The sequence below is a fragment of the Carassius gibelio genome, chromosome B7, assembly GCF_023724105.1.
Source record: "Carassius gibelio isolate Cgi1373 ecotype wild population from Czech Republic chromosome B7, carGib1.2-hapl.c, whole genome shotgun sequence".
In the NCBI taxonomy this organism is placed as follows: domain Eukaryota; kingdom Metazoa; phylum Chordata; class Actinopteri; order Cypriniformes; family Cyprinidae; genus Carassius; species Carassius gibelio.
The window spans coordinates 14,018,499-14,044,793 of NC_068402.1; the positions used below are offsets into that span (position 1 = coordinate 14,018,499).

Genomic DNA, 26,295 nt, shown 5'->3' on the forward strand with positions numbered 1-26,295 from the left:
CCTGACTAAGAGCACAACTGCTCATTAGAAGTATTAAACTGCATTTGATGCCAGTCTGCCGTAACTTCACTAGAGATTTCATGGATGCCTGAGCTCAGCTCTGGCCCTTGCTGCTGATCTACCTCTAATCCCCTGTAATTTCCTTTGAGTGCTACACTGGGAATTTCTCTCTTCAGTTTAAATGACTACCTAACTTTGGGAATCCCAGAAAACCAGAAACCTCAAACATTGTCTAGTCGGCTGCACTATTTTTAAGCTATTAAACCCTTTTTAGACAAAAGCAACAACAGCAAACAAACAAGGATTTACATATGTTGGTATACTTACATTTAAGGTATAAAACACTTGTTTTCAAAATAACAATGACCAATTGTAAAAAAAATTCTAATGTAAAAATGTTTGTTAAAGGTATATATATATACACACACACATATATATATATATACACATATATATATATACAATTTTATTTTTTATATTTTTGCTTGAAAAAAAAAACTTATTTACCAACCGAGCAATTCTAACTGTAGTTTCCACATTGGTTACAATTGTGGCTATGAATAAAACATGGTGTTCCTCAGCCAGACCTCAGGATAAAGAGAGTAGCCTACCTCTAGTTTGATGTGAGTGTGTTAGAGGTGTGGCTCCAGTGAATGGTTGGAGGAGGGTCGGGTTTCAGTCTCAGCGGTAGATCCATGAGCGAAGAAATCAGCGGCTCAATTTTATACAGTTAACCGGGATTGAGAGGAACCATGCTGGAATAAAAACATAAAGGCTAAATTACGACTCAGCCGGCAGTCTCTTCGGAAAGCAGTGTAATGGCTTTAAGCGCTTTAGTGGTAAGTTGCGTAGCCTTTATAAACAATAAGTTAAAGGGGCAGTGGGTTGACCAGGAGGTGCGATCGATCGAGGATTCCGTATTGTTCGTAGAAGATGTAGGACTGACCACGTTTATCTCTTGAATGCTGCGTGCGTAAAGTCACCTGTTGCAAAACATCACTTTTTAATGCAAGTCAGTTATTCATTTTCGTTTAACATAAGTGCTTTGGTACTAAATTTGTCGCCTACTAGGATCCAGACTGTATATATGGCGTGTTTGTAGTGGTAGTAGAGGGTGGGTAGGTGGGTGGAAATGGGCTCAAATAAACAAGGTGGTGCTGGATTGTGCGTATGTGCTCTCACACATTCACTGCAAAGTAAAACTCGACATCTACAAGCATGTGTGAGGGAAGAATAAACGTTGGAAGTAGGGCGAACTGTGCAAAAATAGAGCACTGATAAAAGACTTATTTTTTGTGTGGTGCTAACACACTCTTAACTGTAAATGAAACGTATCATATTTTTTATTGTGTTCATGTTAGATCTTTGGCATGGACGTTGCTTTTAATTTGAACTGGAGATTCAAATCAAGTGAGGTAGATCATCAGTAAAACAGGGACAGTGGCAGTCTACAGTAAACGTGACCACTATATGTAAAGTAAAACAATTTTATTGATAACAATGTTTTGTCAAATTAGGTCTGTGTTACTTTACCATAAAACAGACCCTCATGAAAAATGAAATGAGTTATAATTTTTGATACTGAAGCTTGATCACAGCTACTATGATGATGTCAGGCAAATGAAATCATCTACAGAATGAAAAATAAATTCTATTTGATTGGCTACTGATATTTCAAACATTTGATCATGAAATGTATTTATTCCATTTTGTAGAACTAATTCTGTAAAATGTTTCATTTTTCAGACTCGATACTTTAATCAGGAGTAGTGCATTCGTTAACAGTAATGGTTGATATTAATCCTTTTAATTATGAGTGTTATCTGAAAAACGATAATATCCTCCTTAATTGTGTCGGCTGGACTTTTTGTTTTTGCTTCAGACCATGTGACCTTGGAGTGTAGTATAAGGGAGGATTGATAATGATTAACACTTGAGATAACAATTTTATTGAAAATAGTGATCAAAACATTTTTTTTCTACAAAAGATGATTTTATTTCCTGATTTATAACAAAGTAATAAACACTGAGGAAATCTTTCTGATATTTCCAATCAAAGACTGAAGACTTAGTGTTTCAATAAAAAAATGGGGGCAAACTGTAGTTGGTCTCTGGTTGGGTGAGTGAAGAGAGCACATGAAAGCAGTCCTTTATTGTTTACTTAAACTCTGCTCTGTTTAAAACTGCATCAGCCTTTTGGATAAAAGGCTATGAGAACTAGACAATGAATACCTTGTATGTCCTATCACAGAACCGTTTGATGCATATATTGTTTAGTAAAGATAGTGTGAGTTTTTCTTCTGTTTTGAGTCAGCAAATGAAAACCTCTCTCCATCTGGCTTACTACTTTGTCAGATTCTCACCACGTCACTCCTCGGGACAGGAAAAGATCCTTTTCTTTTAACAGTCTTTTTAACAGCAGTGTTGCTACTTGTGCCAGTGTGAGATTTTTTTTGTTTGTACTTGTAGATGACCTTCAGGACTTTAGTAAAACTTATTGATTTAGATGCCTTTATTGAACTTTTTGCCCTAGGGACTTGCCATTCAAATGGAAGTAGTAAAAGAAACCAGAACAATGTTCAATGTTGTTCTTCCCTTTTCCAGTTAGTATAATAAAAGTGTTTAAGGGGAAATATGCTAGACAGCTTGTAAATTTTATTGCATATATCAGAGATCTTTTTGAAGTGAAAGATAACTAGTTTGACCTCTGTATCTAGACGGCCTAGAAGTTTACAATGCAATTTGTGATGATAATGAATGAGAAGAGTCTGCTGAGAAAGATTTACTTTAGATTTCTTCACACTGCATAAACTCTGTTAAAAAGAATTACATCACATTTTGAATTCGTTGTAATCTTGTGTATAACCTACAAAAACCTCAGGTTGAGAGGTCATAATATTAATCACCATTTGATGTCATCATCTTTTGATATTATGCACTAAATCAGGTGATTTCAACATAAATGGAGGAATAATTGGCATGTCACCAACATTTTATTAATTGGCAAAAATGAGATATTGTTTAGGGGACGTTTTGGTGCATGTGATTGGATGGCTGTAGCTGTACTTCATGTAAGTGTGAGCAACATGTTTTATTTTTACCTCAGTCTTTAATCATTTAGAAGTGTCTGACTTCCAGTTCTGACTCTTGAGACTTAACAGGAGCCCAGGACAGTTCTGTCTGCAGGCTGCATGTGTGTTTGAGTACAACTTGTACTTATAGTTGAAACATCTATCCGTCATTTTGTCTATACTGTAGACGAATACATCTATATTTGTATTTATTTTTCATTCACTTTGACTATTTAATTATCTAAGTTGTATAATTGTTATTTTATGGTTTGCTCAATAGTCACCTGATCCATCTAACAGTTTATTTTATGTCAGTCTATTTGGAATTAGATTTGAATGCTGATCTAATTTTCTCCAAAAGGAAAGGAAAATAAATAAATAAGACAAATATTAGACATAAATAGAAATTGAGAACATTAGCGTCGTCAGTATGGCATTTTGTAATTTTATGTGTGTGTTGTGTTTGAGGCTACAGAGACTACACAGCCTTCCTGTTTTCAGGACATACCACCCTTAAAAGCTGATCAGGCCAAAAGGGAGGAGTTGTTGCATTTCCAAATTCTGTTTGGATAATGTCATGCAGAGGAGGACATGAGATTCAGCCTCTTTCCCAGAAAAACACTGAAGCATGTGTTGTGGATGTAGAGATCAGTCTCTTTTGAACTGAGAAACAGCCGTTTATTTTCTGTCATTTTTAAAGACAGTCTTTAATCCAGACTTCAGATGTCTTTTGCATCAGCTGTGAGTGTCTGTAACTCAAGGTTCCTGTGAAATTAAATTCTCTTATTATTCCTTCGCAGGGAAGCTGCATCATTCAGTGCGTACGTTTCTGTCTGATCACGTGACTGTGTTTCTCCCTCTGCAGATTCCAGGCCGTCTAATTGGAGTTTGCTAAGCAGATAGTCCCTAAAAGAAGGAATGTGTGTGTTTGCCCACAAGGATCTGAGATCTCTTTACCTTTGACTTCTTTGAGGACATAACTGAAATATGGAAAGGTCTCAGTGACCTTAAGAATCCCAGTCAGAATCAACGACGGGGTGTAAACATCACAATTGAATACCAAAGATACTTCGAATATAACCATCTTCAACTGCAAAGCAGAAACCATGGCAACCAAATGTAAAGACCAATGGAAAGTGTCCATGGAAACCACAAACTCTGCCTGGCTCTTGTTTTGGACCATATGGATTTTTTTGGCTGGAGTCTTACAAGCAACTGTGGCGAGTGAAGATGATGTCACAGCACGCATCAGTTTCACATACAGTGAGTGAAAGAATCAAATACTCATTATTTTACAGATGCTTTTTTTTTTTTTTAAGCTATTCACAATTCACTTAGTAATATAATAGTCGCACAAATATTAAATATTACAATTCAATATAAAATGTAATTTATTCCTGTGATGGTAAAGCTGAATTTTCAGCAGCCGCTATACTTCAGTCCTCAGAAATAGATATAAAAACACATTTTGTGCCATTATGATCACAAAAGCACTAGTGAGCACTGCACTCTGTAGAAGAAGCTCTTCTGGCCCAGATTCCCTCAGACTCCCACTCATCTGAAATAATTTAGCTCAATTTTAGGGCTACTTGAACTGCCATGATGTTTCTTATTCCCGAAAGACCCATTACGGGACCGTTCCAAATGTTGCGTTCCCTCATCTCAGCCAAACACACAGGAGAGTTTAATCCTTGATTGTAAACATTTACAAGAGCTATTAGAACCATTTGCAAACCCTGGCTGGTGTGCTGTAGCAGAGTAACAGCCATGCTCATTAATCATTTGAGCTTGAAGACGCAAATGTAATGGTTGTACTTAGAACAAAACGGCTTGTAAGGGGTTTTATACGAGTAAACATGGATGTTAGTGACCTCTGTGCCCTGCTAGGAAAATGTCTGGACATGCAAACCAACGTCATTTTCAATAGGTTGGTTTTTGTAGTTTTGAAGGTGCATTACATGTAAGGAATGCAGGATGAATTTTGAATGCACTGTACAAATTTGGCCTGTAAGTTGAGTATATATGGGTGAAATCTAAAGCTTTGTCAGATAACAAGCTTTTTTTGTTCTTTCAATGAAGTGAATTTAAGCTGCATATTTGAAGTAGTATTTTTGTGTTGTGTGTGTTCAGATGCAGAAGGACGATCAGTGAGAGAGTTCTCTGTGGATGGTGTGAATAACTATTCAACCCTTCTGCTGAGCCCGGATGAAAACAAGATCTACGTGGGAGCCAGGGAGAACATATTCTCTCTCAGCCTGGATAACATTAGCGTGACTTATCTGCAGAAAACTGTAGGTGCATGCGAGAATGTTTGTAGTAGTGTGTAGGAGTGCAGTTTGATGGTACTCATCATTGTTTTGTATCTTCTGCAGCTCACATGGAGCACTCCTGAAAATAAGAGGAAAGAGTGTATTTTCAAGGGAAAGGACCCCCAGGTGTGTGGAGATTGTTAATGTAAATGTGAAACAATATAGTAACAACAAACTAAAAAAGAGTCTGTCTGTTATGTGTTTCAGAGTGATTGTTTCAACTACATCAAGATTTTACTGCGTCTGAACAGCACACACCTGTATGTGTGTGGAACGTATGCCTTCAGTCCCATCTGTGCTTACATTGTGAGACAATTTTTCTTTATGATGTTATGATGCTTTTTATTTTTAATCTAGTGTAATAATTAAGTTCTTAGAAGGTTAGTCTTTGTATTCATGTTGGCTTTTCATTTTATAATGTAACTATTAAGTAAAATAATAACACAAAGGTCAAATTAAAACAAATTATCCAATATTTTCAAGACTTTTGACCTTTACACACCGTCATGAAGGTCTGTCGAATTTTTTTTAAATATAATTGATATTTTACCCGACCCCTCCCATTTTTTTAGTTAGAAGATATTACTTTTATTTATCATTTTTCATCAAATTTTAATTAGCAGTGTTTTTTTCTATATAAGAATAGCTACAAAGATTGTCGATAAATAGAGATCGTCTAGATAAAATATGACAATCTACTTAATAATAAATTAATTAGATGTATTCAATTTATTGTATATTTAAATAAAAACAAACAAAATGCTATCATATCATTGACTCATTTGTGTAAATGTATCTGGTTTCATTTGTTCTAACTGTTCCTCCGTGTCTTTTTTCTGGATATTCTGTAGAACATTTCAAGTTTCTCTCTGGAAAGAGATGAAGAGGGGGAACACGTTATGGAGGACGGACGTGGACGCTGTCCATTTAATCCAGAATACAGATCTACAGCTATTACAGTGGGTGAGTATACTCATGCAAAAACAAGGCAATCATTTCGTTTGAACTTCATATATAAACATCATTAAGTTTGATGAAAATGGTGATTTAGTGTTAATAAGCGCTTGTATGTTTTGTTGTGTTACAGATGGGGAACTGTACACTGCTACTGTCAGTAACTTCCAGGGAAATGAACCCACCATATATAGGAGTCTAGGGTCTGGCACCCCTCTCAAAACGGAGAACTCTCTCAACTGGCTCCAGGGTAAATATATACAAACACACACACTTCCTCACAAGGGACTTCTTAGGAGATAAATATCTAAAAATAAATGCCCACATTGGTGATTACAGAACCCTGCTTTCTCACGCATGTTGAAAACAAATGATTGCTGACTTATACTGTGGTTCAATAAACAGTTATACAATTTTGTTTTCTGGAATATGTTTTTTGAAAGTGTTTTTATTTCTCTATGTGTGTGTGTGTGTGTTTGGTGCGGTCCGTTAGAACCAGCGTTTGTAGGTTCTGCTCATATAACAGGTTCAGACAGCGAGAGAGGTGATGATCAGATCTACTTTTTCTTCAGCGAAATGGGGAAAGAGTTCGACTTCTTTGATAACACCATAGTGTCCAGGATCGCACGTGTGTGTAAGGTAAGATGGATTGTTTAAGCAGTTCACACACTGTTGATAAAGTCAGCATAAACCTGAGAAAGAACACGTACTGACACGCACATGCACAAATGCCAATATTTCCAATATCACCATGCACTTAGATTATTCTTATCTTCTAAAGAATCCTCAACTCATTCTGCTTTACCTCTAAAGGTCAACACAAAATCTAAATGATTCTTGGTGTTATTATTCAAAATTCATTTGTGCACATTATATTATAAAGCCTTAATAGTCTTTTTATTAAAATGTAAAGACTTGCTCTGGCTCTGAAATAACTTCATAACATCTGAAAACCCATGGGAGTACCATGATAATACCATGTTTTACTATGTACTATGGTATTACAATATTATTCTTTGAGATGCCTTGGAGAATTATATAAATACTATGGTATGTAATTATAAGAATAGTTTAGTACTATGTTATGACTATATAATATTGTACTATGGTAGCAACAAGGTTTTTTTTCTTCATTATTTTATGCTCTGAAACCAGGGCTGGAGTTATGATGCCCCCTAGCGGTCTTTCTGAGTACTGAGAATTATTGAGACTGTATGTTGACTTGAAAGTGTTAATCATTTGTTTGTGTGTGTATGACCTCAGGAGGATCAAGGTGGGGAGAGAGTCCTGCAGAAGAAATGGACCACATTTCTGAAAGCTCAACTCTTATGTTCGCTACCGGACGATGGCTTTCCTTTCAACATCATACAGGATGTGTATGTGCTTCCAGCCCAACGCAAGAAAAGCTCACACATCTATGCAGTCTTCACTTCTCAGTGGTGAGCAAAACATGTTAGAGTGGGCAAAGGAAGATAAGCTTAAAGGGAGAGGATGTTTTTAATTAATCATACTAGAAACTGAATGTAATGTTGCTCATTTGTTGCTATTTGTTTTGTAGGAGTAAAGGTCTGGCAGGCAGTTCAGCAGTGTGTGTGTTCAGCATGGATCAGGTAGAAAAAGCATTTAATGGCCGTTACAAAGAAGTGAACCGAGAGACACAGCAATGGTACACACACACTCACTCTGTACCTGAACCACGACCTGGAATGGTAAGATGACACACACTCCTACATATACACTTTATCAGTTTTATAAGTCCAGGATCTTTGAGTTTCCTTGAAGCTTTTTGTGAAGATCTTTTTTGTTCTTTCTGCAGTGTATTACTAATGCTTCAAGGCATCTGGGAATAGACTCATCCCTCGATATGCCAGATAAGGTACTAAACTTTGTGAAAGACCACTTCCTGATGGACAGTCCTGTCAAAAGTCAGCCTGTGCTCTTCACACACTCTGTGCACTACACACAAATTGCTGTGCACCGCGTGCAAGGCCTCCATGAAGCTTACGATGTGATGTTCATTGGCACAGGTATGGGTTTTTTGTTGTTTGTTTGAGTGTCTGGGTTTCTGTGATTTCATTTTTTTTTTAAACGGCTGTTGGTGTTATGCTCTGTGATTTGTCAGATGATGGACGTTTGCAAAAGGCTGTGAATGTAGTCGGTAGGATGCACATCATTGAGGAGATCCAACTGTTCCCAGAGCAACAACCTATACAAAACATAGAACTGGATTCAACTAAGGTGTGTGTGTGTTTATGCGGTAATGCTTTACAATTCAAAACACTTTATGCGCTTACAATTTTTGTTGGAATTGGTTAATGCATTAAATATCATGAACTAACAATGAACAATACTTTTACAGCATTCATTTGAAATATAACTTTTTTGAGACATTGTAAGATGTCAGTTTTAATCATTTTAATGCTTCCTTGCTGAATAAAAGGATGCATTTCTTCTTTGAAAAATATTGTATTGACCCCAAACCTTTGAATGGTATATTTGAACAAACATTTACACATTTTACTTGCCTTTGTGCTCCACAATGCATTCATTTCACTCTCTTACTTTGAACCCTCTCTTTCAACAAACAGGGTTTGTTATTTGTGTCGTCACACTCTGGTATTGTGCAGCTGCCAGTAGCAAACTGCAGTTTCCATAACAACTGTGGCGAGTGTGTTTTGGCCAGAGACCCATACTGTGCCTGGACAGGCACACACTGTACTGACGTCACACGTATCCCACCACAAGAGTAAGTCTTCTTTCCTTCCATTTTTTAGATCATCTGTTGAAGTAATCATTTTCTGTACCAATACCAATTTCGACCTTCTTTTGCATATTTCAGCCAATGGCAGCAGGATATCGAGAAGGCAGACACTTTAAAATGTAACAGCAAAATGTTATACACTGAGAGCTCAGGTAATCCTACAAATCCCATCATATACAAGCATCTATCATCCACCTGAATATCTCATAACACCCATCTCTCTTCCTCTCTTTCTAGTGTTACCACGTTCCTTCCCAAGTTCCCAAGAATATGATTGTGAGCTCATTATCGTCCCAGCTAATACTCTTCGCCTGCTGCCCTGCAATCTTCGCTCAAACCATGCACAAAGGAAATGGTCTTACAAGCCAGATGTCGGACACTTCCTGTTCCCAAGCCCGGATGGTGGGTTAGTTGTCAGCAGCCGTGCAGGCAGCGATGAGGTCTTCTCGTGTTGGTCAGAAGAACATGGCTTCAGGCAACTCTTGGCCAATTACTGTGTGAAGGCAGAGCCTTTATCCGAGACTACAACCAATACGGGGCAGATGGATGCACATCTTATAATCCAAAGCATATCGTCGGATGTCTTGTCCAGTGAATCAGAGCACTCCACTCAACTGCGCATAAAGACGTATGGGACAGAGCTGGCAGTAGTGTGTGTGCTGTTAGCTGTTTGTGTGCTTTCGTTCGGGCTGTCGGTAGTATATAGACACAGGGGCCGGATGAAGGAGGTACTGAGAGGAGGAGAGCAAACTGGAGGAGCCCAAAAGAGCACAGTCAGGCCCGGGGAGAGTTTACCCCTTAATGCTGGTGCACTTCCAACCTCCCCATCCGACCACAAAAGCTACCAGACATTGGAGGATAACTGTGGTTACATAATCGCTCAATCAGAGTCGAGCACGCAGAACAACTCCAAGGAAGCACAGACACTTGCCCAAACGCCACAGAATGGCTTTAAAGAGACTCATGTGGAAGTCAGTGACATTAGCCCTCGGCCACGAGTACGACTGGGCTCTGAGATCAGAGACTCTGTGGTGTAAAATACTGACGTTTCCCATGAATTTCCATTATTTACGCATAAACAATTTAACACTCTTAAGGTACATTTAACGGGCAGCTTTCTTGAAGACTAAGCGTACTGAGCCCTGAGCACAAGAGAATAGATGGGACATGCTCAGTGTGTGTATTGCCAAATTGTAGTTGTTTAAGACAATGCCCTCCAATCTACTCCCACATCTCCTTCACTCTTTCATGTAAAACGGTAAAATATGACACAGTTTGTGTTAATATGAGAGTGTGCTGATACATTAGAGATCAGAAACAGCAATCCAAGGAAGGGTGGACCAGATGGATGAACAGGAGAGAGATGGGCAATGAGCCGTGTGTTGTATGACTGGTACTGGTGCTATTATCACTGCCAAGATGAAGAGTAATGATGTCTAACTCAAGGTGAGAAGCTGACAGTTCTATATGTCTGTTTGTATTACTTTGCTATTTTTTTTTGCAATGCATAAGTGTTTAATGGGGTACTTTAAATGTAAGATTTGACTATGAAACCCATAGCCCCACTCTGCAGATTCTCATTATATCATTATTGAACACCAGGCAGTTCAGGCCAGCTTGCTTGTTAAGTGTTATAGAACATGGTTACTTTTTTAACATTTTAGAAATCTGCTGTTATTTTAATTTATTCTCCTTTTTTTTACATTTCCATTTTATCGTTTAATTTCTTAGTCCTTTTTGGGAAGTAGTCTCTTGCTGTTTTCTATTCTGTTATTCAAATGTGTTTATGTTGGTAAAGTGCCTGGTGTTAAATAATGGTATGATGTGTACTGAACTATTAAATGTGGAGTAATTATGGAAAAAAATTATATCTGCTTTTAGATCAAATGTAGCAAGCGCGTATGAGCATTAAGATACTTTGTTTCTTAATACCCTTGAATGTACATCTGAAGAGTTATATGGGAATGTAAAGCACAAAAACTTGAGATTCTGTTTTGCCTCATAGGTTGGTGGTTATTGTGTTTGGTACAGAATATAGATGGAATCTAAACAGGCAGAAATGAGGTAATGATACTGTACAATAATACAATATTATAATACAATATGAATGGTATGCTTGGCATATGGAGATGTGGTTAATACAGTGGGAAAAGGCTGAAAATGTCTGTAAATTTGCAATCTGTTGAAGGGTAAAAGAAAAAAATGTAGAAGAACATTGCAGGTTATGTTAATTTATGGGTATTCCAGACTTCAAACACACCCTCCTCTCACACAAACACACCCATGCACTAACATTGCTATTATAGACATCCGTTCCACTTGGAAAAGTCTTTTTAATCCACAGTAACCATGACATGTTTGATGTTGTCTAATCATGTGAATCACATTCCACTGTTTTCAGCTTGTTTGTTTTGAATGGAAAATGTAAAGTAGATTGTGGACTTTTATACTTTGACACTGTTTTACATTGTACATTCACGCACTTTATTTTTTCTACCAGTATTTGTAAGCTGTAAATGAGGTAGGCCACTGTCAACATCCCGGTTTCATATTGTAGCCAAGGTTTGTCCATTAATGAAGAGATGAAAATATGTCTGAATGAGTGTCTCCACTGTCTTGACATGCAAAATAAAATTTTGCATAAACTCAAACTGTCCGAGTCTGTGTATGTAATTACATAAGCACAGTTGGGAAGAGTTAAAAATGTTTATGATGAATGATTTTTCTTCTTGAAATAAGATCAATACATTCATGACAATTATTACACATAGAGGTCCAAAATATGACATAAAAAATAAACATGGAAATAAACTTTTTTTCCCATTCCAACAGTCAAAATAGTTGTGAATAATATAATTTGTCTAACTTTTTATAAAAAATGAACAAATACAAATTTTTTTTTTTTTTACATTTTACAAGAATTTATATGATTTCACAACCTGTGGAGTGGTTTTTACAGAGGTTTATAATATGTGACCCTAGACCACAAAACCAGTCTCAAGTGTCAATTTTTTTATTTATTTACTATTTTTTTTAATACATTCCACTGATGTATGGTTTATTAGAAAAGGACAATATTTGGCCGCGATAAAACTATTTAAAAAACTGGAATCTGAGGGTGCAAAAAAATCTTTTTTTAAAAATTTTTAAAAAGACTTTTTTGTCTAAATTTGTCCAGATGAATTCTTAAAAAGTGAAAAGTGAAGTGACATTCAGCCAAGTATGGTGACCCATACTCAGAATTTGTGCTCTGCATTTAACCCATCCGAAATGCACACACACAGAGCAGTGAACACACACACACACTGTGAGCACACACCCGGAGCAGTGGGCAGCCATTTATGCTGCGGTGCCCGGGGAGCAGTTGGGGGTTCGATGCCTTGCTCAAGGGCACCTAAGTCGTGGTATTGAAGGTGGAGAGAGAGCTGATCATGCACTCCACCCACCCACAATTCCGTCCGGCCTGAGACTAGAACTCACAACCCTTCGATTGGGAGTCCAACCCTCTAACCATTAGGCCACGACTTCCCTTAGCAATACATATTACTAATCAATAATTAAGTTTTGATATATTTACAGAAGGAAATTCATACAAAATACAAAATATCTTCATGGAACATTTACTTTACTTAAAATCATAATGATTTTTGCCATAAAAGAAAAATCTATAATTTTGACAAATACAATGTTTTTTTGGCTATTGCTAAAAAATATACCCCAAGAGAGTTAAGACTGGTTTTGTGGTCTAGGGTCACATATGAAACATGTTTGTCTTAACATGAAAGGCAGTTAAGGAATGTGTGTAAACATGTGGGTCATTTTGCTTTTACTCAATGCTAAGTGAAATATTCTGCTGTTATTGCATCTCTGACACCTCTGCCAGATGGATGGTCCTCCGTGAAAGGCTCAATATCATCAGGTGGGAGTTGATATTCATTTGGCATCCGCTCCTTCCTTATAGTGCCAATGTTGTGGAGGATAACACAGGCACCTATGATCTGAGATGCCCGCTCTGGTGATACTCTTAGGTCACAAAGACAGTTGAACCGTGCCTTTAAAATGGCCAAAGTCATGTCTATCTTGAGCCTGGTTTGACTGAGGGCCATGTTAAAGTCATGTTGTGGTTTTGTCTCAGGGTCAGGGTGTGGAGTCATTAAAAAGCTCTGACAAGCGTAAGTTCTGTCTCCCACCAGCAGGCCATCAAACAGCCCTGTCAATGAACAGAAAAGAGAAAAGTGTCACAACGTCACAGTTCATTCAAGTGTTGTCCACAGTTCTCATTTTATCATACCTTCTTGAAAGCGCTGCCGTAACAACGATTTCTCGAAAATCTGGGTGTCCAGCATAGAGCCAGGCCATCTGGCATCCAGACTTGTGATCATACACTGATGGTCACAAGTCATCTGTAATTAACACACAATCGGTGAGTCCCATGGGATAGTGACACATTATCATGACAATATATGCATATTAGTCAAATGAAATATACCTACCTGAACGTTGAGGCTATGAGTAGCCTTTCTGTTAAGATAATCAGCCTCGATTTGTTTTGTTGGTGTAGAGATTGGAATGTGCGTGCAATCTATTGCTCCAATAACTCTAGGGAATCCTTTCAAAAGATCAAAACATCCGTTTAGCAACTTTTATCGATCATTTTTGATTACGTATTAGTGTATAAATCCATTTTACCAGCTATTTTAGAGAAGCCCTCTTTTATGGTCACGGTGGGTAAATGTCCAGGGAACACAATGAAAGTGTTTATGTATCTCTGGAGTGCGATAACCACCCTACGAATAGTTCGGCAAACTGTGTTTTTGCTGAGCTTTTCGGCATCGCCCACCTCATATAGATATGTGCCACTTGAAAAGAAACGCAAAGCAATACAAATCATTTGCGGGACAGTGGTCGCGTGGCTTCGTCGAGTCGGGTTTTTAATATGGGGCTCAAGAAGCCGACATAGATATAATATTCCCTCCGCCGAAAACCCGTATCTCTCGTATAAGTGCTCATCAGAGAATGCCAATGGGTTTTGTTTATCTCTTAAAACTCTTTCCCTGCGTAAAGCCCTTTGTATAATTTGGGCTCCGATGTCTACAGGATTCTCCAAGTACGGTGAAGCCATTTTGCTACTACCAGGCATACTATGAGAATGGATTCGGTTACGTACTTTGCTCAAAGCTGATTGGTCCATTCGTGGATTATGAACGATAGAGGGGTGTTGAACACCAAGGGATGGGCGTTACCTCTTATTTTATTTTCGGTCTGATACCGATATTTTCAAGCCCAGTATTGTTGACGTCGATACCGATATCTCTAAACTAAGCTGATCTTTAAAATTATTAAATAATGTAATAAGTAATTATACTTATTTAATATTAGCTTTTGGAGACATGTTTTTTTTTTTTTTTTTTTTTACATTTCATACACCTTTTTTGTTTTACAAGGTCAGATAAAATACTATGTTATTGTATTTGAGCTCTTTACTGGGTTAGTCAGAAAAAAAATACTATGTTATTGTATTTGAGCTCTTTACTGGGTTAGTACCTCAAAGGTGCATATTAGTGCCATACAAGTATGCATGCTTTAAGGGTAGATAAGTTACAAAGTTGCACCTTTGAGGGTACCATTCCTGCTTCTGTGACACAGTTCACAACAAATATCACAACTTTTTTTCTTCTTCTATCATATCAGTAGTAAAATACAAATAAAGGTAAACCAGTAAAAATGTATTCACGATATACATCATGTGATGTCATTATAATAGCCTTTGTGTTCACCATTGCTTTTCAATATGGCAAATATTTTTTTACCTCACAACTTATTAAAAAGTGCACTGAATAATTTGAATACTGCAAATCACACTGTAACTGCTTTAGCAATTATAATGGTAAATGGGTTGTAGTTTGTAGAAATCGGTCCTCAGACCACATCGGAACACTACAGCCTTTTTCCTGTAAAAAAAATAATAATAATAATAATAAAATATATATATATATATATATAAATTAATATATATATATAAAGCAAAGAAATCAAAGTAAGTAAACCAACGGTTAATGGTTAAAAACAGTGAAGCATAATACACACACGTTATAGGGATAACCGTTTAATTGCTAGGTGTGAATTAAAATGTACATTTTATTAAGAAGGGCACTTCATACAAAAATACAAGATTACAATGCCAGTCCAGACATTTTTGAGACTCCCATTTTTTGGGCTTGCTCCAATTATTTGAACATAAAAAAACTCTCTTCTCGATAGCCGAACACAAATCATTATGGATTGTATAGTTGATATGCCCTTTCAAGCACATTATGAAGTTTGGGTTGAAACATTAGAGAATCAAAGTCTTCACATCTACACAATGACAGATAGTCTCTCTTGACAAAAGAAAAAAATCTGGATGCCATGTCGGTCAATGCCCAATTCACTGGTTATTTGCTTTTAGGGTCCCCTTTCTCATTGGCCTTTTTTTGCTTTTGCTGCATGATTTCAGCATCTCTGAAACACACAAAAAATTAAATTCACATTCAGTATGACACACTTTGCAATTCAATTTATCTGTTAGTCGTTATTGTCATTTGGTGTTGTACCTTTGCTTACGGGCAGTTGCTGAGAGGCCATCCTCATTTCTCTTCCCTTTGGACTGATCGGTTTGCTTCTTAGCATTCTTCTGACGGGCAAGTTCACGCTGATTTCCCCCTGCAGGACGAGACACTCTTAATGGCTTTTTCATACTTTACTGCCTTAAATTTTAGACAGGTTGGAACAAGAATGAACAACATGACACTTTAAAATAAATGTTTAATCTCCAGTCTGCAACTGGTAAATCTATTCAGTACCAGGAAGTGTATTTTTAAAGAGAGGGACGTTGATGCTGTACAGTTTAACATGTAAACATTAATCTGTGTACAGTATGATCAACACAGACATGTGTAGCAGTGAGGCGACGTGGCAATGAGGGCGCCAGAGAGCTTCCTAACAATAACAACATCCGCACAAAACACTGACAAAAACTGTCGACAGTTTCACAAAATACACGCAATAATTTCTGATCTTCGAAAACATTTCGTCCACTCCTCCGAAAACAATTTCGCCCCGTGGAATTACTATTAAAGTTTACTAATGCCAAACGTCTGTCAACTTTACACACATTACAATAACTTTAACACAACATCTAGAAAACGTTTTCCGTGCCGTAGTGTATATAATAAAAAAATTAATATACACTAATGTCAACACAGGCCAGCATTAGCCTTATTTAGTGGGTTAATCCTGTGATTTCTTTTCGTGGACTATAGACAGAATTAGCTAACGTTAGCTTGAAGCTAGCTAGTTAGCCATGTATCGTACCGCTCATTGTACTTGCCTTTTTCTAATAAAATACTTTCATTAATAATAGTAGAAGCTGAGATCATGTCAACAAAATTATTAAAAATCAAACTTACTAGTCATGGTTGCTCTTTTGTCGTCGCCGGAGCGCTAAGCTCGACCAGGCGTTACCCCCTTTAACGATACTTATAATGGCTGGCCTCCTGGCAGACCTGAGTTTGTCCGAGTCGATTCGCAAGCTTTACGACAACAATGTCTCGGAATACTGCAGGGCGTTTCCAAGGGAACGCACCTCGTGATCGTGTACGTCATATGGAGGTGTTTTAAGACAAATGCAGAATGGAGAAATTATTTGAAAGAGATTATTGTGTCCACTAATAAGAAAGCTATAAAGACTGCTAGAATTTGCTCTGCATTTAAGGGGTTTGTATAAGGAATCTTATATAATATAATGGACCTTTTTATATTTATTTATTTATTTATTTTTATATTATTTATAATATAAATAATACTCTGTTTTAAATGTCTGTTGGTATTTTGTATTTTGTTTTGTTCTGTATGTTCTTGTTTTCAGAAATAAAAAACAGGTGTTTTGTACATTCTTATATTTACTTTTTTATATGCGTAATGTAATGCTGCTAATTTGAACATAGTTAAAAAAATGTCTTCGAATAGAAAATGGGACTAATATGTTAGGGAATGGGGCTATTGTATCTGCTTTATTTTATAAGATATTTTATATCATCCTCGTTTCATTTGTATATTTTTGTATTCCAGCTTCATTTGAATATTTTTTGTATTTTGAGAATATTATTTTTAAATGCAAAACTGTACAATTCCCATTCCTAGCGTTATTGTGATCCTTCACAGTGGAGAGCGAGCATGTGCTTGACCAGCAGATGACGCCAGTGCGATGGATGGCGGGCCTTTCTTTGTTGTGAAAAACACTTTGTTACAGTTCTTTCAAAGCTTTTGAGAGCTTTGTTTCGCCGTTCACACACAGCCTAAGTAACTACACAATTTCAATAAAAGATAGCTCTTTCGTACTTTGCCTCGTAATCTGATTGACGTTTTTTGCTTTAGGTCTTTTATTTTGTAATGGATGTGGCATATCTGGTGTGGTATTGTCGTCGCTCACTTCAGAGCCATTTCTTATTTTGACACATGGCGGTATAAGTGAATTTCTGACGTCCTGTATGAAGATCAGTCATGAAGACTAGAGTGAACGTGCCAGTGTGAGATTTTACTGGTTTATTTTTTCACATATTTGATCATGTCTGGGTGGACAGCGCGCCAAGGGGATGTGGGTGATCTGAGCAGCAAGAGGAAAGATCAGCTCTTGGAGATACTGTCACGACAACAACAATTACTGTCTAATAAGTAAGTGCTTTTTATACTTTTCTTTTAATTTGTTTGTATATAATTCGTGATTAGAATTTAAGATTTCTGACTGGATTTTATGCTGATTAAATATTCTGGACCTTTCCAAACACTTTGGCGCCCTCTCCTTCTTATTAGACTATTAAATAACATAGTTCAGTGCATCCTGCCAGTGTCACACAGTTGGCACAGTTTAAAAAAAGACCCATTTATATGTATAACAAATTAATGAATTTGATACTTTGTTTAATCAATAGTGTGCAACATAGACACTGTTATTTTTACGTTTATTACTGTGAAGCTGCTTAAAACGTTCTGTTGTGCCGTGTAAATAAATATGATTAAATATGATTAAATGTGATTTGTACTTTTTATGTTTTCTTCAGGAGATTTCTTCAGGGCCTTCCAGATAAGGGAAAGAAGATTGCTGACTTTGTGGAGAAAGTACACCTTGCACTGGGACATCTGGATGAGGAGGAGAGAAAACAAGCAAGTTTAATCTCTGTCCGGACAGAGTTTCAGGCTAAATATCAGCATGCCCTTGCCAAGCGAAGCACAGATAAGCATTTAGAATCCAATTTGGACATGATTATCCCATCCCATGACAGAAACCAAGCCAATGTCAATATCGATGTGGCTAACATACAGGAAAATGGTGGTCTGTTGGGCCAAGAGGAGTCTTTGACATCCCAACCTGAGCCTGTTGAAACACTAGAAACAGCCGGTGGGAATGCAGCAGCCTCACAGATGAAAGACACAGAGCTTGTGGAGGTGTTTGGACGAGTAACTCTTGATGAAAGTAACAATGGCTCCTACCAAGACACCATAAAGGCTCTGTCTCCTAGTAAGCCCTTTCAGGGTAATCCACAACAGAAGAAACCACATTACATAGAAGTTCTGGAAAAGACAGAGAAAAGTGTGAATACGAGGAAGCCCAGATTCAAACCAAACCAGTGAGTCGAACTATGCTGCCATTGCATAGCTTTGTGTTTTCTTTGAAATTAAGCTCAAGTATAATACATTAAAGGGACCGTTCACAATAAAAAAATAAAATAATTGGTTTAATTCAAGTCTTGTTAAGAGATGAGATCTTAATTTAAGCTTTTATTTACATCTAAACAACAAGGTCTCCGTGGGTCCTTTAAAAAGTTTCAAATTTAGTTGCATTAAATTTAAGGCTACATAAAACTTGTCATAGTCATCAATCCATCCTGCTTATATGGTGTTAATTTTATTTGTGCAGGTCTTAAAAAATCTTTGATTAGATTTTTCATATCCTGTAGATACTCTGAAACATTGATTGATACTTGTGATAGAGGACATTTATATACAGGTATGGGAAACATGGAAGCTCAAAAGTGCATGCATGATGGACAAGAAGAACCAATGAGATTTGTTCTGCCTTTCATATAAAGTGATTATTTATATTTCTTCACAGCTCTTAATTTTTCAAATTCAAAAATACAAATTCAATTTACCTTTTTTTTTTTGATCTGGTAAGTTCTGGTTACCTGGACTGGGTCGGAAACCTCTCAGGCCTCGTTAATTTGTGTTTTGTAGATGAACCAAAGTTAGGTTTGTGATCAAAAGTCACAGTAAATACATTAACATTAACTTTTGATAACAGTGTCTGTGTTTTATTTAGGTTGGCTGTAAAATCCGAGTCTTCATCACCTAGTCAGGCCTCAGGCAGCACCACACCACTAACTGCAGAGGCCAGAAGACAACGAGAACGGAAACACCTGGATGACATCACTGCGGCCCAGCTTCCACCCCTGCACCACAGTCCTGCCCAGCTGCTGTCATTAGAGGAGTCGACTGCCCTTCTGCAAGAGCAGTCCAGAAAACACCTGGTAGGTTGAAGATGTCTTGCTGAAAGCTGAGATTTGAATGATCAAAGTGATAAATGACATTTCAAAGCATCTGAGGCCTCAAAAACGTTCTATCCCACAAAATCTATTTTGAGATGTTGAGAGGAAGTAGTACTACTTGAATACACCCATCAGAGAGTATAACAATAAAAGTGTTTCTGCCCCATTCTGTATTGAAGAAGTAGTACATTTATGTTATTGTGTATACTGTTCATTTCAGGAGTTGCAGGCCAAACAAGCTGCACAGAAGCTGGCAGATGGTCTGAGTTTCAAGATGGAGAGTTACAACCCAGAAGGAGGCCCACTGGCAGCCTACAGAGAGGTGCATGATGATGGGGCCCAGCTTTTCTCAGATGAGGACTGATCGTGGGGCCCTAGAGGGAGGGCACTGGCTTGTTGATATGTTTGGCCCCTTGCCCTGGACCAGCTCTAGGCCTAGAGCCCATGCTTCAGGACCCTGGAGAGAGGCTTTCAGCTCGAGGACAAGAGAAGGGCTCTTCATGAACTGCATGGACAATGTCTTAGATTCTGCCATTGAAGATAAATAACAGCAGGTTGAATCAAGTTAAGAGTAACTGTGTGAAAACCGACCGTTTTTGGGTGTGAAAATGTCACTGTCCAACAGTAACAGATTATCTTGGCAAGCTGCTGCCAAAAAACATGATACCTCGGCAGGTCCACACCTGTTGTCTTGTATAGAATAATATAATTCAAAGCGCTTATCAGTCATAACTTTACGGGTGTGTTATTCTGAAGATGGTAATAGAATATTTTGTATGACCTTTCTCAGTGTTTATTTAAAAAACCCTCTCAATTGACCTCTAAAGCTTGTGATTCGTTCTTTGAATCGGGTAACAGAAACCACAGTTTTATAAACTAAAGGTGGAAGCACTTAATGTTTTGTCACTTGAGTGCAACAGCCCGGCAAATGTCTGTCTCCCTCCCTTTTCACAGCATTGTTTTGATAAGCGCCCCACTGGTTTGATTCGAGTGAGTCAGCTGTCGTTTGAAGGGAGGGATGTTGTTATCAGTGCAGAAATCTGTGACATGCCTCAGATGATTAATATATGTAATGTGAAATATCGAGGCTTGAAGGAATTAGACCAATTGGTGGGGTACATCTGGATTTTATTTAGATCATGTTACTGCATGAAGTGGCAATGCATTCTGGGATGGCAACAGATAGACAGACATGACATATGGTACATGCAATTACCAAAGCCATGAGCGCTATAAAAAAAATTAAAATTCACTCTTTTAACCTCTCAGGGTGTAAACAACGTATGTTCTTTACATATTATTCAGGAATCTGTATGTTTAAATGGAGAAAAGGGAGCTTGAAGATGGAGGAAATCCAAATCTGCACCGCTCTGCAGTTGATGACCTGTGATAACCTCTAGTAATTGCTTCTGCCCGTTGATGGGAACTGCTGCCTCAGAAAAAAGATCTTAACACATCTGGCAGGTTAGTGTTTAGACACAGTCTGTGACGAACTCCAGAGTGCCTTATCCAGACGTCTCGTGATAAAAATGTCAGACTTGTCCAGAAAGAATCTCCTCTCTATGTGGTATTAATTAAGTCTACCTTGCATACAGAGGAAGAAAGACTGTTATCAATTACACACTAGATTCCTGTGCTGATCTGATCCACTCGTGAGTACATTGATGTGCTTGAGTTGGTCTCAAGCATGCGTCCCAACAGTGTCTTTAAGTTGTTTTTTGCTGCAGTTTTTGCTTTCCACATGCCCCCACACCCATCGTCTCGGATCAATAAACGTCTGGTGGAGTCATCTGCAAGTGGTTTTCATCTACCACAAGTGTGAAATCATGCCCTCAGAGAATGGGCAAAATCTTTGAGCTGTGAAGAGGATGAAAGGAGACTGTTTTTGCCAATGAAAACACATTGTAATGCAGCAGAGAATATAAACTAATTATGCGGTTTAGAATAAAATTGGAATAACGCATTTCTCTTGCTACTTTATCTTATTTAAAGGCATTTTGATTCATCACGGCTTTGAGACATAAATCTGTCTTTGTTTCTTCTCCCTAGCCTTTTCTCTGTCTACTCTAGATCTAGTTTCACAGTAAATCTGAGCTCTAATGAGACTCAGTGCAGGTCACATACCCTAATAATGCATAGCTTTTTGGCTCCAAGGCCGCCCCCCCCCCCCCCCCCCCTTCTCAAAGACATTTGATCTAATCACATATGTAGCTCTTGTTCTTCTATTGTAATAAATCAAACATACTTTTTTAGTTTTATGTTGTATATCTTTATTTTTAATGTCTTTGTTTTAGAATATTTTAAGTCATGGGTTCCTTTTAAAGGGATAGTTGACCCAAAAATGAAAATTCTGTCACTTATTACCCTCATGTCATTTCAAACTGTTAGACCTCAGATTTTAGTCAGATTCTCTGACTCTGATTACATTACTGTCTATGGGAGGGTCAGAGAGCTCTCAGAACTCATCAAAAATATCTTAATTTGTGTTCTGAAGATAAACAGTTCTCAAGGGTTTAGAACAACAGGAGGGTGCAGAATTAATGACAGAATTTTTGGTTGAAACTATCCCTTTAAGTTTAAACTGAAAGTTAAACTGTTAGTCGAGGACGTCCTGGTTGAGAACCGCTGCTCTAATGTTTTAATGTAGGTTACATTACATTCAATTCTGTCATTGTGTAGTTCTGTGGTTCAAATCTTATCTGGTTTTGATAGAAATAACTATACAGAACTTCCCAAGAAGTCATCCTGTTTTTGGAGGCTAATTAAGACAATGACAGTGATTCTGTTTTTAATCAATACATTTGCTTTCAAATCTTTGATTCGAGTGTGGTTATGATACAGTGGTTGCTAATGCAGGAAGGAGAAGGTGTGTCAGTGTTCGAATGAGAAACCTCAATATTGACTGTTGGCTGTAGAGATGTCTAGATTAAATGGATATGTTGTAAACGAGGGAGCTGATGAAGAAACACTTTATATCATTCCTGATGTTTTCATTAGTGTGTTCATATAATCAGGAAAGACATGACTACCCCACAAGTACATGGGAACATGACGGGAATATCTTCGTGCACAAAAAAGGAGTGAGAATGCTTATCTCTGCTCTCTTTATTACTTGAATTTACTAACAACCCTGACAAAAACATCCTGGATTTCAGTGATTAACGTATGGTCATACTTAATTTTTTTACATAGCACTCTAAGGTAGTTATCGATTGTATGCTGTATTCAATTCTTATTGAACGTGGTAGGATAGCAGAACCATGGTGTTTAATCTACAAAGACAGCTTCCACTGTCATGCATCCACTTATCTCAGTTTCAAAATGGAAATTCTGTTATTATTTTGTTATCATTTAGCCTACTCAATCTGTTTTAATATTTTGTAAAAAAAAAAAAAAAAAAAAAGTTGGAACAGGCGATTAAATGATGACAGAATTTTCGTTTTTAAATTTAGATGCATGAAATTGATTAAAGTGAAACTATAACTGGTTATTTAGACACCTTATGTTCTATGTGTGTCCTGTCCTTAAAGGGTTAAGGCAAAATAGTTTCCATGAACAGACAGCAGATGGCAGCAGTGCTTCTGTGTTTCACATGCTGAACAAAACCCTCTATTTCAGTCATTTAGACTGAGAGGGTTCATATTTATTTATTTATTTATTGTCGGAAGAGGTTTTTAATGCAATTATTCTCAACCATCAGATATTTCTTATATTGGTATTTAGTGCAATTTACTGATGTGAGCTCACTGAGATGTAGACATTAGTGCTTTCAGCCTTTTGCCATTCATTTCACTAGCTAAATCATCTTAAATGTGTAATGGGTAATTCGATTCAAATGTATGCTGAAACTGTAGTTGTATGTTTAGCTCTAATCACTATATAATATCTGCCAGAGTTGGGTTTACACCTGCAGAAGATAATGTTTGTTCTCTAGACGATCCTCCAGAAATCTAGCAGATCTTGGGGAAAATTGTATCATTTCAAATAATAGTCCACATGTGCTTAAACAAACTGTTGCTTTAAGAAGTTTGCATAACAATTATGTGATAGCTGGTCCAGCTCAAAAGCACGGAGCAAGAGAGATGGGGAGATTAACAACCGCCAAAAAACTGCCAGCATTCTGCTCAGCCACTGTCTGGCCTGGCACGGCTGTAAAGCCTGTCAAAAACTCATCACGGTGAGGAAGCCACCTCAGCAGGGATGCTTCGAGCTGCCAGGGCACGGTGGGGGAAGAAAATGGAGCCGCTTGCCCAGCAGCGTGTGATCATAATGAGGAGGAAAATTCCCATTCTTGTATCCAGATTAATGTAACAACAGTAATGTGCTTTTGTCCAACTTGATTTTCTTCCCCCGCCTGTCTTACTCAAAGCCTGCGTTCCCTTTTCCATCCATCAGCAGTACTGCGAGCGTCGAGTTACTCGGTACAGTTTCTTCGGCGGTTTAATGCATCTCTTGGGTGGGATTTTGCATAGATGTACTTGCATAATGTGTGAGTTTCTGCTGCTTTAGCCAGCCGAGGAAAATCAATTTGGGTTACCAGGCATCCGAGTACCAAGCAATGAGCCTCTCTATCTGTGTACATGTGTACATGAGGTCAGTCTCAAGCTGTCTGCCGATGAATGCGGTGTAATGCTGTTTTTAATTATTTCCATGCTATTCAAGTGAAATCATGCTTTCTCATTTCTGAATGCACCAATTGACAAGCACCAGGAGTGTGAATTAGCAGCTACTCAGGGAATACTGCCAGACTTTACAAATGGAGAGTGCTAACTTCATTTAAAGGGTCATGAAATACAATCGGCGACATGTCAAATATTGTCATTGCCTACTTTACAGTTTTGCAGGTGTGAAAGGGGCGAACCGTTGAGAGTGAAAAACATACTTTGGACTTTACTAGATCTGGGTTGTGTCATTTTGTCCTAGATTTATTTATTTATTTCCCAATGGCCAGATTCTCTTATATTATACGACTTGTAATGATTTGCTCACCGGACCTTTGCTCGTACAACAGAAGTAAAAAGCGTGCAGTAAAAACAAGGCATTTCTTCTCAGCCCAGCTCATAACAATTACAGGGCCTTGATATGGACCCATAGCCTTGTTTATGTGCTGTAATGTTGTCTGCCTGCCAAGACAACCTTGAGTGCTGGGAGCCCTGGTGTTTCTGATTGGAGCTACATGTTGACTTTGCTAGTCTGCTGCCCGGCTTAACAGACTACAATTTTGTGTGTTTGTGTGTGTGTGCGTCTGTTTGTGCACCTCCTAATTTGTTTATTTACATAAGCATTCTCCCCACAATCCCTCTGTCATGAAAACCGGAGCTTCATCTCCTCAAAAGGCAAACATATTTTTCAAACGAGGAAGGAGATGCTGTCCGAGCCCATAATGATCTTAAGCTGTGGAAAACTATTAAAATGCAATAATTAGATTAAATTTGCTTTTAATTGACTTCTTCCACTGTGTTGTACTTCGTTTTAGTCAGTATCATAACCTTTGACCTTAAGTGGCCTGTTTCTACTATAACCCTTTGCCAGAATTCAAATGAGCGGAATGAGGAGAAACACCTTTCTGTTATGGCCTGAGGAGTGATTCAGCGAGTTTATCGGCCTGCATTTCAATTGGATGTTTGTCTTCCTGTGCTTTTCTGTTGTGTGCTAGTGTTAAACGAAACATAATTGCGCACAGGACCATGACAATTGTTAAAATGTATCACGAACTGGCAATCGCTCATAGCCTCGAGTTGGTAATGTTGTCTTTTACAGGTGTCACAGTTTAGAGTAATAAAAAGCAGAGCAAGAGACGGAAGAAACTTTCCTTATCCTCCTTTTTGCTTTACATTTGAAAATGTATTTTACCCTTGGTTATTTTTTTTCCCTCTCATCAGATTTCACATGCAGCATGGGACCTCTTCACAGACAGATGGTGTCGCTCACATGAACGGTGCCCTGTTCAATATCAAATTGGTCCGGTATGGATCTACGGGAGAGGTAAGGACCCTGTGAAAGTTACCAGTCATTTGACGTCCCCTGCTGATCTCATGTCTCATCATGCTTTTATAAGCATTGTGGATTTTAGAGGCAAGAAGAGAGATGACACACAAAGAGACTTGCTCTGCGGGACTTTTTTTTTTTTTTTCTCAGCACAGACAGTTCTTGAAGTACCTGTTATGGCCAAACATAATCCTGGACATTCATTAGTTACAAGGCATTCTTTGAACATCAATAATGCTTTGTTCCCTCGAGAGCATCTTTTTCAAAAGTTCCCGCATGGTGCCCTACTCATATTTTGACAGGCTTGCGTGCAGTAAATTTCCACAGATAGTCATTTCACAAAGATGATACAGTTCCCATTGATGTTATATTCATCATCTGCGTGAAATACTCCCTCTCTCATATTCTCTCCCTTTTTTTCCTCATTACTTCCCGAAAATAATCACAAACATGTGATACCCAGACAGACATAAAAGCACCTCACATCTAAAGCTCTTCTCCGTGTCAGAACTGTCTTTGCTTATCTTGTGCTTACAGCTCCAGCTTGTTCTCCAACTTAGTTTCCTCCTGGTTTCTTCAGTATAACCACTTCTAATTCCTTAAAGAAATCTGAAAACAAATAAAAGAAG

General features: G+C 37.8%; 4 protein-coding genes across 5 annotated transcripts; 2 read left to right on the forward strand and 2 right to left on the reverse strand.

The window, feature by feature from the left end:
• Nucleotides 1-677: 677 nt before the first annotated feature.
• Nucleotides 678-11,746, forward strand: sema4bb (sema domain, immunoglobulin domain (Ig), transmembrane domain (TM) and short cytoplasmic domain, (semaphorin) 4Bb). 2 transcript variants are annotated; one of them, XM_052561543.1, is made up of 15 exons: nt 678-839; nt 3,937-4,334; nt 5,202-5,362; nt 5,444-5,506; nt 5,588-5,686; nt 6,232-6,343; nt 6,468-6,584; nt 6,828-6,973; nt 7,598-7,773; nt 7,893-8,043; nt 8,151-8,361; nt 8,457-8,572; nt 8,923-9,080; nt 9,174-9,247; nt 9,333-11,746. In XM_052561543.1, the coding sequence occupies exons 2-15, from the start codon at nt 4,178-4,180 to the stop codon at nt 10,130-10,132; spliced, it is 2,541 nt and encodes an 846-aa protein (XP_052417503.1). In that variant the 5' UTR covers nt 678-839; nt 3,937-4,177; the 3' UTR covers nt 10,133-11,746. The 2 variants fall into 2 exon arrangements, with proteins under 2 accessions (XP_052417503.1, XP_052417504.1); XM_052561544.1 differs by lacking the exon at nt 678-839 and adding an exon at nt 3,649-3,812.
• harbi2 (harbinger transposase derived 2) lies at nt 11,691-14,519 on the reverse strand. The gene is made up of 4 exons (XM_052561545.1): nt 13,785-14,519; nt 13,589-13,704; nt 13,387-13,498; nt 11,691-13,305 (listed from the first exon to the last, which is right to left on the reverse strand). Exons 1-4 carry the CDS (start codon nt 14,284-14,286, stop codon nt 12,932-12,934), a joined length of 1,104 nt encoding a protein of 367 aa, XP_052417505.1. The 5' UTR covers nt 14,287-14,519; the 3' UTR covers nt 11,691-12,931.
• A 666-nt stretch (nt 14,520-15,185) lies between these two features.
• On the reverse strand, nt 15,186-16,724 carry serf2b (small EDRK-rich factor 2b). Its single transcript, XM_052561546.1, has 3 exons — nt 16,544-16,724; nt 15,689-15,797; nt 15,186-15,596 (listed from the first exon to the last, which is right to left on the reverse strand). The coding sequence occupies exons 1-3, from the start codon at nt 16,548-16,550 to the stop codon at nt 15,530-15,532; spliced, it is 183 nt and encodes a 60-aa protein (XP_052417506.1). The 5' UTR covers nt 16,551-16,724; the 3' UTR covers nt 15,186-15,529.
• A 711-nt stretch (nt 16,725-17,435) lies between these two features.
• polr2m (RNA polymerase II subunit M) lies at nt 17,436-20,496 on the forward strand. The gene is made up of 4 exons (XM_052559975.1): nt 17,436-17,807; nt 18,194-18,760; nt 19,453-19,660; nt 19,899-20,496. Exons 1-4 carry the CDS (start codon nt 17,701-17,703, stop codon nt 20,040-20,042), a joined length of 1,026 nt encoding a protein of 341 aa, XP_052415935.1. The 5' UTR covers nt 17,436-17,700; the 3' UTR covers nt 20,043-20,496.
• Nucleotides 20,497-26,295: the final 5,799 nt, after the last annotated feature.